Source organism: Acanthochromis polyacanthus, chromosome 18 (assembly GCF_021347895.1).
Source record: "Acanthochromis polyacanthus isolate Apoly-LR-REF ecotype Palm Island chromosome 18, KAUST_Apoly_ChrSc, whole genome shotgun sequence".
Classification (NCBI taxonomy): domain Eukaryota; kingdom Metazoa; phylum Chordata; class Actinopteri; family Pomacentridae; genus Acanthochromis; species Acanthochromis polyacanthus.
This window is the reverse complement of record NC_067130.1, coordinates 31,507,786-31,518,582: the sequence shown is the minus strand read 5'-3', so window position 1 is coordinate 31,518,582 and position 10,797 is coordinate 31,507,786. Positions and strand designations below refer to the sequence as shown.

The 10,797-nt window shown below is 37.6% G+C and overlaps 1 protein-coding gene across 6 annotated transcripts in view; it reads left to right on the top strand.

Moving 5' to 3' along the window:
* Positions 1-1,249: 1,249 nt before the first annotated feature.
* Positions 1,250-10,797, top strand: part of LOC110958083 (transcription factor 4-like) — a 313,148-nt gene continuing 303,600 nt past the window's right edge. Inside the window, exons 1-3 of one of the 6 annotated variants that reach the window (XM_051938848.1) lie at positions 1,250-1,979; positions 2,095-2,195; positions 2,443-2,481. In XM_051938848.1, coding sequence (XP_051794808.1) covers positions 2,124-2,195; positions 2,443-2,481 — 111 coding nt within the window. In that variant the 5' untranslated portion in view covers positions 1,250-1,979; positions 2,095-2,123. Of the gene's footprint in view, positions 2,196-2,442; positions 2,482-10,797 lie in introns of all 6 variants that reach the window. The other 5 variants (XM_051938852.1, XM_051938849.1, XM_051938847.1 and 2 more) reach the window with 5 other exon arrangements.

Genomic DNA, 10,797 nt, shown 5'->3' with positions numbered 1-10,797 from the left:
TTATCATGCAGGTCAAACACTGCACTTGTTTCACTGCAAGTGCAACCACTGAAGGAGTTACAGAAAAAGAAACCCTCCCTAAATGAAACAGAGAAGGGAAGCTGCACCGTGCATGTGCAAAAATGTGGGAAAATGTGCACAAAAATACCAAAATTAGTCTGATTCAAATGCAATCAGCCAATCAATCAAAAACAACAAATTATTTTCTCCCTCTTTCCAAACGTCTTTATTTGTGCAGTGGATGTGCGGCAGCCTTCAGTTCTATTCTACGTTATGGTTCAGGTTCCCCAATCAATCAAAATGCAAAACACAGTGAATGTTGGACTTTGAGATGTTTTTTGATGTAGTTTGCTGTGTTTGTACACAGAAAACAGTCAATAAACCTGCGTCGTGTTTATTGTCCGCTTTATTTACAACAAGATTGTCCCGTCAACAATTTTAAAAATTGCTTTGGAGAAGCAACCTGCTGCTTTCAGAGGTTAAAATGTGCATTTATGCATTTAAGAACGGGAAAAAGAGGATCCTAACTGTTTTTTTGGTCTTTATGTGCATAATTAAGTCAACTTCAACTAATATAGAGCGACTAATTTATAAGGAGCAGCTCTGACTAATTTTTTTGTAACTTAAACTTATTTTAGAGCAACCTTAACTTATATGGAGCAACTTTGACTAACGCAAAGCAACTTTAACTTTTATTGACCAACTTTAACTAATATAGAGCAACCTTGGCTCACTGTTGAGCAACTTTAACTTATGTAGAGCAACTTTCTTGAATTTCCCTCAGAATCAATCAATCAATCTATCTATCAATCTATCAATCTATCTATCTATCTATCTATCTATCTATCTATCTATCACTGATATAGAGCAACTTGAACTCCTTTTAGAGTTTGGACTCTTGCAGTTTAAGTGCTGACCCATAGGGGGTTATCATGCAGGTCAAACACTGCACTTGTTTCACTTCAAGTGCAACCAATGAAGAAGTTGCAGGAAAAGAAAAGAAACCCTCCCTAAATGAAACAGAGAAGGGAAGCTGCACCGTGCATGTGCAAAAAGGTGGAAAAATGTGCACAAAAATACCAAAATGAATCATAACAACTGAGGAAAAGTTCATGTTTTGGGGTGTAAAACAATCATCCTTTCCCAATTAGTCCGGTTCAAATGCAAGCAGCCAATCACGTCACCAATCAGCCAATCAATCAAAAGCAACAAATCTATTTTCTCCCTCTTTCCAAACGTCTTTATTTGTGCAGTGGATGTGCAGCTCTCTCCTGCAGCGGCGGCGGCGGCAGCTCGGTGTTAGACGACGATGTGAAGCTAGGTGGCCGCACCGACACATTTATCGCGCCGAGGCTTCTCGTGCCAGACGCACATGGGATCCGTCCTGCGCACCCGGGGATCTTCAGCACCCGCAGCCGAGCGGAGGGCACCCTGAGCCGGCTCCGGAGCTCCCGGACTCTCCCCCCTCCCTCCCCAGCTGAGACTCTTTTCGGAGGCGGTTTTCTCTCCTTCCTTGCTTCCTTCCTTCCTGGTGTTTTCCGTCCAGCCGTGCGTTGATCCCGACAGACCGTCAGTCGCGGCGGACGAGCTGCGTCTTTGCGCGGGGAGGTCGGACTTTACCGTTGGAAGGGTAACAAGAAAAAACACCCAAAAACACACGCGAAGAAGAAGGAAAAAAAACTCCCCCTTCTTTGATTTCCTGTCAGCTTTTTTTCTCGATTTATTTCCTGCTGCCAAAAAAAAAAACAAAAAAAAAAAAACAGGACCCCGAAGCTTTTTTTTCACCCTTTTCCTCCCGAGGATGAAAGAAAACTAAATTTGCCATCGAGGATTTTTTTTCCTTTAATTTTTTGTATTTTTATTTTTTTTTGTTAAACTGGATTTATTTCGCTGTGGAGGAGAAAGAAAGAAAAAAAAGAGAGAGAAGCGAACCGGAGGAGCGGAGCGGAGCGGTGCGCAAAAAAAGCCCCAAAGCAGAGGTCCTCTCTCCTCTTCCTCTTCCTCTTCCTCCCCTTCTCTGTCTCTCCATCTATCAATCTGTCCACCTATCCTCCTCTATCTATCTGTCTTCTCCGTGTGTTTCCATGTTTTTAGGTCCGTGAGATTTTGCTTAAAAAAAAAACATGCATCACCAACAGCGGATGGCAGCTTTGGGAACGGACAAGGAACTGAGCGACTTACTGGATTTCAGCGCGGTAAGAAATAATCATAATAATAAAAGAAAAATGCACCTTCTTCTGCACATGTTGACTGAACTGAGAGGGATGTAGATTAACGCACATAATTCAACTGTTTGCACAAAAGGAGAAAAAAGAAAAGTGTTTGTAGTAACTTGCAGAAAAGATTTTGTGTTGTTTTGAATTCTTGCTTATGTGTGTGTGTGTGTGTGTGTGTGTGTGCAGAGAATTGTGATGCTGCATTAGTAATTTTGTTGTCTTATAGATGCGAAACAGCGATTTGAAAATGTTCCCAACATCCATGGTAGTATATCTCATTTAAGTCCTTTTTCCTTCATGTGTAGCCTGATTATTCCTTTCTTTTTTATTATTATTATTGATTTGCCCATGACAGGTTTCTTTTAGGAGAAATGTTTTGTTGTGTTTGTTTTCTTTTTGTCTGTGTGAGTTTTTGGGCTGCTTCTTTGAATATTTAAGATGCACAAAAACAGAAAGGAGAGGGAAAAAAAGGCTGCCTGCTAAATGTCATTTTCCTAAAGTTGCATTGTGAAGTTCTCGGCCATGTTTCCTCTGCTTCTCCTCCTCTGGGAGCAACTTTGGTCTGAAGAGGAGGAGAGAGGGAGACAAAAAAAAAAATCAGAAACACCCCTAAATGAAGGGAGAGAGAGGGAGAGGGAGAGAAACCTGACTTTCATTAATCCTGTTATGAAACGTAGAGGAGCTGCAGTGATATCAGAATTAGAGGCGTGATGCTGCACGAGATGCAAATAATCCACCTGCAACTCTCTAGTAGAACTACAGGACTGTTAATGCAAAGAATAAATGAGATAGCAGGCTGTGTGTGCAACAAAGAGTAACCTAAGAAGATTTTAGAGATACTCTAGCATGCACATCTAACATGTTATCTAAAAAATGCACATTTTTACTAGATTTAGTTGCAAATGTAAGAAAAAAAGTCCTTATTTTTGCATGCAGCACAAAAAGCAGCCATGAGAATGTCAATGCAATAAAGAAATAAGATCAAAATGACAATATGTTCAACATATAGACATTTTTACAAGACAGAGATACAAACACTTGAAATAAGATGCAAATACAGGAAATAAAATCACTAATTTTGATGTCAGTGTCAACGCAATAAACAAATCAGATCTCAGGCTGTGTGTGTGATGCAAGAAACAATGCAGGAGGAGAAGAGAAAGAAGATTTTAGAGATATTCTAGGATGCATATGTCAGATATTCTAACAGAAAATACAATTTTTTTTTATAAGACTGAGATACAAATATAGGGAATGAAAATCTGCATTTTCCCTGTAACAGTGTGAACATCTGCAAGAATAATACACAAATGAGATCTAAATGACAATGCAGGGAGATTTTAGAGATTTTAGAGATGTTCTAGGATGTATATTTGACATATTAGATGAGAAAATATGTATTTAAGCAAGACTGGGAGGAAAATACAGGACAGAAAATCAGTAGTTTCACCTGCAAGAGTTTTACAAGCTGTGAGAATGTCAATGCAATAAACAGGTAAGATCCAAATGACAATGAAGGAAGATTTTAGAGATGTTCTAGCATTATTTTTTACATTAATATGTCAGAAAATGCATGTTTTTACGAGATCGAGGTGCAAATGCAAGAAAAACCATCAGTAATTTGATCTGTAGCACCACGAGCAGCTGTAAGAATGTCAATGCAATAAACAAACAAGATCCAAATGACCATGCAGGAAGATTTTAGAGATGTTCGAGGATGCATTTTTGACATATTCTGCTAGATTTAGTTGCAAAGATATTAAATAAGTCATTATTTTTTCCTGCAGCTTTGTTCATAGCTGTAAGAATGTCAGTGCAATCAACAAATAAGATCCAAGAGACAATGCAGGAAGATTTTAGAGATATTAGAGATATTCTAGCATGCATGTCTAACATATCCTATCAGAAAACACACATTTTTACTAGACTGAGATACAAATATAGGAAATAAAATCAGTAATTTCCCTGCAACACTATAAGCAGCTGTGATCATGTCAGTACAATGAACAAATAAGATACGAATGACAATGCAGGAAGATTTTAGAGATGCATTTTGGACATCATTTTAGAAAATACACATGTAAATAGAGGAAATAAAATCACTTATTTCCCTGCAACACTGTTAGCAGCTGTAAGAATGTGAGTGCAATAAATAAGTAAGATGTAAGTGACAATGCAGGAAGATTGTAGAGATTTTAGAGATATTCTAAGATGCATTTTGGACATATTGTATCAGAAGATACACTTTTTTTTTTTACTAGATTTAGATGCAAAGGCATCAAAAAATACAAATTCTTCCATCATGCAGTAAACAAATAAGATCTCAGGCAGTGTGTGTAATCCAAGTAACAATGCAGGAGGAGAAGAAAAAGAAGATTTTAGAGATTTTAGAGATATTCCAGGAGCCATATACTATCAGACAATACACACTTTTACTAGACTGAGGTGCAAACATTTGACATAAGATGCAAAAATAAGAAAGAAAATCATTAATTTGCAGCACAACGCTGTAAGCAACTGGAAGATTCTCAGTGCAATTAACAAATAAGATCTAAATGACAATGCAGGAAGATTTTAGAGATATTCTAGGATGCTTATTGAACATATTTTACCAGATTCAGATGCAAATATGGTCAAGAAAATCACTAATTTCCCTGCAGCATGATAATCAGCTGTGATAATGTCAATGCAATAAACAAATGAGATTCACGTGACACTGCAGGAGGATTTTAGAGATATTCTAGGATGCATTTTGACATATCAGAAAACACACATTTCTACTAGATTTGGTTGCAAATATAGAAAAAAATCTTGATTTTTTTTCCATGCAGCACCAAAAGCAGCTGTGATAATGTCAGCGGAATAAACAAATAAGATCCAAGTGGTAATACAGGAAGATTTTAGAGATGACAGAGATAGTTTAGCATGCATATTAAACATAATGTGTCAGAAGATACACATTTTGAATAGATTTAGATGCAAATACAAGAAATAAAATCAGTAATTTTGATGTCAGTGTCAATGCAAGAAATAAATCAGATCTTAGGCTGTGTGTGTGATGCAAGAAACAATGCAGGAGGAGAAGAAAAAGACAATTTTAGAGATATTCCAGGAAACGTTTTTGACATTATATCAGAAGAGACATATTTTTACAAGATTTAGATGCAAATATAGGAAAGAAAATCTAATTTGACCAACAGCACTATAAGCAGCTGTGAGAATGTCAATGTAATAAACAAGTAGGATCTCAGGCAGTGTGTGTAATGCAAGTAACAATGGAGGAGTAGAAGAAGAAGATTTTAGAGATACTCTAGGATGCAATAAAAAAATAAGATCTCAGTGACAATCCAGGGAGGTTTTAGAGACATCATAGATATTATAGGGTGCTTATTTAACATATGACATCAGAAAACACACATTTTTACTCCATTTAGATCCAACTATAAGAAAAATAATCCTTATTTTTTACCTGCAGCAATAGAAGCAGCTGTTTGGATGTCAATGCAATAAACTAGTAGGATCCAAGTGACAATGCAGGAAGATTTTAGAGATTTTAGAGATATTCTAGGGTGCATCTTTGACATATTACATCAGAAAATACATATTTTTAATGGATTTATTTGTAAATACATGAAAAGATTGTTATTTTTTTACTTGTAGCACTGCAAGCAGCTGAGATAATAAGATCCAGTTAACAATGCAGGAAGATTTTAGAGATATTCTTGGAGCCATAAAATCAGATATTGCAAATTTTTACAAGATGGAGATGGACATACAGGAAATAAAATCACTAATTTCCCTTTAACAGTAAAAGCAGCTGTAAGAATGTCAATGCAATAAGCAAGTAGGACCTAAGCGACCGTACAGGAAGATTTTAGAGATATTCTAGGATGCTTATTTAAAAATTAATGTCAGAAAATCTACATTTTTGCAAGACTGAGATGCAAACTCAACAATTTTCATGTCAACGCAATAAATCAGATCTCAGGCAGTGTGTGTAATGCAAGAAACAATGCAGGAAGGGGAAAAAAGAAGATTTTAGAGATGTTCTAGAATGCATATTTCAGATATTCTAACAGAAAATAATTTTTTTATAAGGTTGAGATAGAGGTATAAGAATGAAAATCTGCATTTTCCCCGTAACAGTGTGAATATCTGCAAGAATAATAAACAAATGAGATCTAAATGACAATGCAGGAAGATTTTAGAGATTTTAGAGATATTCTAGGATGCATATTTGACATATTAGATCGGAAAATATGTATTTTAGCAAGACTAAGAGGAAAATACAGGACAGAAAATCAGTAGTTTCACCTGCAAGAGTTTTACAAGCTGTGAGAATGTCAATGCAATAAACAGATAAGATCCAAATGACAATGTAGTAAGATTTTAGAGATGTTCTAGGAGGCAAATCTAACAGAAAATATCAGTTTTTGCCAGATTCAGCTGCTAAAACGGGAAGAAAATGGCTCTAAATGCGTCCTCGACTCCCTTCAGGAATGTGGCTGCACAGCTGAGGCCTGCGTGCTTCGCTCTACGTAGCCGATCACACAAAGTCTCATAAAGAATCTGAGGCCAGAAGCTATTACAGGAACAATGCAACCTGCACGGTTTTAATATCAGAGGACGGAGGACAGGTAGGAGTGGGATCACATACCTGCAGCACAAACACAGGGTTTACAATAAGTTCAGTTCTATCAAAAGTGCACATGGAAAATCAACTTCTATCGCAAAAATGATAAGAATGAAACCCACTCCACCATAAATACGTCCCTGTAGAGGTATTACAGGTGTGAAAAGTCCAATAAAATCATTATTAACTGTTAATTTAGTGGCACATAGGACCCTATAAGAAGGTTCTACTGACATTTATTAAAAGAGACCCACAATAAGATGGTTAAATTAGTAAATTAACAACACAAACATGCATTTATCCTGTTATAGTGAATTTTATTTGAAAAAAAAAGCATAAAATAGGATCATGATTTGCATTATTTGTAATTATAACTGTGCAGGTTGCTCCATGTGGATTCTATAGATGACATAGGTGGAAAAAATACCAAAAATAAGCATAAAAACACAGTTTACAGGCACACACAAGCTCCAGACTTCCTAACTGGTGCTATAATAAAATTGGAAATGTCAGATTTACAATAACTTCAATTGTATCAAAACTACAGATGGAAAATCAACATAAATAGCAAAAATTATTATAATAAAACCCACTCTGTTCTGCGTTTACCATAAATACGTCCCTGCAGAGGTATTATAGGTGTGAAAAGCCCAATAAAAATCATTATTGAGTCTCAATTTAGTGGCACAAATGACCCTATAAGAAGGTTATAGTGATATTTATTTAAAAAGACCCACAATAAGATGATTAATCCTGTTATAGTGAGCTTTATTTGAAGAAAAGTCCTAATTATTTACATTATTTGAAATTATACAACTGTGCATTTTGCTCCATATGGGTTCTATGGATGATATAAGTGGAAAAAATGCCAAAACTGAGTATAAAAATACAGTTTAATGCCACAAACAAGCTCCAGACTTCCTAACTGATGTTGTATTAAGACTAGAAATGTTAGATTTTCTTCAGTTTTATCAGAAATGTCAATCAGCCTGTCTTGAATTTAATGTACCAGAAAAAAAAGCCCTCGAAACAAAGGAGGGCAGCAGCAGCTCTTCTCGTTCCAAACGCAGGCCGAGCATTAATTTATGCGATCATCTGTCTTTAACGCGCCCACAAGCTGACACAGGCGGCTCACAGGGAAATCGATAGACCCGCTAATAATCAGAATCAGATACCTCCCAAACATTTTGCCGTTTGCCTCTTTTTATTCGTCGCAGCTGTGAGGGAAGCTTTAGAGGGCCGCTGCTTTAGGAAGCAGTGACAGCGCTGGTTCAGTGTATTCTGGTCAGTTTTCTTTTTCTTTTTTGTAAAGAGAAATTCCCACCAAAATCCAGAGTGTGTTCGCTCAGATTCCGGCGGGTGATTATCCAGAGAGGTTATCTATCGGGCTCAGATGTCTGACTTTGATAGCCGCCGTGTTGCTAAAGCTTTACAGCAGCTCGTACAGTAACGCAGCAGGAATCAGTCTCTCAACGTGGGCTTGTTTTTTCCTCTAGATGTGTAGAGCAGATGGCAACTAGTTCTGATGATTATCTCAGATGTTTAAGTCAGATATGAAGTAGATGTGAAGGGTTTCATTCCAAAAACAAGCTGCCCGACGTTTGGGCGAAACGATTCTTGGTCGAGGTGAGCAGGTGATTGTAAGTGATCCCGTTTTGTTTTTACAACAGATGCTGAATTGAGGAATTTGATTTCTTTTCTGCTCAAACGATTCCACGGTGTTTTGGAAAATGAACTCTTGACGTTGTCTCGGAGCTGAGAGTCGGTGATGAGCGGGGCTGGGTACAAACCTAAATGTGTACATCAGGGGGGAAAACAGTCGAGTACCAGAAACCACGACATGAATGTGATTAGTTCACTTAAAATCCAAAATAAAAGGCAGCAAATTGACTTGGAATTTAATATTAAAGGCTTGTAACTCTTACCGTTTGACTTAATATCCTTATCAAGGCCCAAATCATGAATTTTTTCACTCTTACAGTGGCTAATCTACATGATACTTTAGACTGTTAGAATAACGTGGATAAACTTACACCAAGACGGACTGAATTACTTTGATTTTAACACAAATTTTCAGAAGAAATCCAGCATTTCTAAAAAAAATGTCTGCTGTGTTAAACTGTTTAAAGTGTTTATCTGTTTAAAATTTTATGATAACTAAACAAATAGGAAGTAGAAACAAAGAACTGAACCTGGTTTAGGATTTGGAATTCTTACCTGACTTCATTTGAAACCTGTTTACCTCGATTCGGGATTGTACTTTTTGGCTTGTTGAACATCTCTCGGGACTTAACTTACTTGTCATAACTAAGGGCTATTGGTCCTAAGACTAGACCAGGACTTGGACCCTGCATGTCATGACGACCAACTTGAGTCCAGACATGTTGGTCTTGATGTGGAACTTTGGGACTTGCTTGACTTCCCTTGGACCTTGATTTGAAATCTGTTGGCTTGGTTTGGGACTTAATCTTTTACTTACTGTACTTCTCTTAGAACTCGACTTCTCTGTTGGGACTTGGACTTGTCTTGAACTCCCATGACTTGGAATCTGCTGGTCTTGACAAACAGCTTGAGTCCAGACATGTTAATCTTTATGTGAAGCTTTGGGACTTTCCTGAATTTGGAACCTGTTGTCTTTAAATTAGGACATTTATTTGCTGGACTTCTCTTGAGACTTTACTTACCTGTCAGATCTCAGGACTTGGTCTAGTCTTGGGACTATCTTCTCATGACTTGGAACCGGCTTTGACTTGACTGTGGACTTTTCAGTCTTGATGTGGGATTAATTACCTCCGCCAAGGAGGTTATGTGACACCCAGCGTTTGTGTGTCCGTCTGTCCGTCTGTCCGTCTGTCTGTTAGCAAGATAACTCAAAAACGCCTGGGCAGATTCACATGAAATTTTCAGGGGATGTAGACTATGGTAAGAGGAAGAGCTGATTTAATTTTGGTGGCAATCCGGAAAGGATCCTGGATTCTGGATCACTTTGAATTTTTTAGTATGTTTTAGTATGTGGTCCAAAATCGGACAAAAACATCACAGGTTAGTATGTCGTCCAACAAATTGGAACAAGGTGTCCAGATAGCTCAACTGGTTAAGAAGGTGATTCATAAACAGAACTGTGTCAGACACTTAGGTTTGATTCCAGCTCATGATCCTTTACTGCATGGGTTTCCTGTTTTCCTCTCTATCCTTGGTGGAGGTCTGCACTCTCTGAGTGCTTTTCTCGTTTTCTTTGCATTCATAACTCTTGCCTGTCTTTAGTTGGACCATGACTTGGACATTGTTAGCCTTGATATGAGATTGACTTTGGGTTTGTTGTACTTCTCTTGGGACTTGACTTATCTACTAGAACTCGTGGCTTGATCTAGTTCTGTGACTATCTTCTCATGACTTGAAACCTGCTACATCCTCACTCTGGACATGTAAGTGTTGATGTAGATTTTTGAGACTTTCCTGTCTTCACTTGGACCTTCTTGGCTTTGAATTAGGACTTGCCTTTTTTTCTGATTAGACTTGTCTTATGACTTGACTTCCCTGTCATAAGTAGTGACTTGATCTCATCTTGAGACTATCTTCTGTGACTTGGAACCTGTTACGACTTGACTCTGGACATGTTAGTGTTGATGTGGGACTAGTTGTCTGTAGATGCAGGACTTGGGTCTTGTTTATCTTTATTGGGTTCCTGACTTTATACTTGTTGTCCTTGATTTTAGACTTGATCTTTTGGACTCTTGGACTTAACTTGGGACTTGACTTACTAGTAATGACTTGGTACTTGGTCTAGTCTGACTTGGAATTTGCTAAGACCGGACCTTGGACATGTTAATCTGAATGTGGGACTAGTTTTATAGGTAAGACTTGGTCTAATCTTGGAACTTGCAGATGCAGGACTTGGTCCTTTGCTTGAGCACTGACTTTGAACTTATTGACCTTGAGTTGGGACTC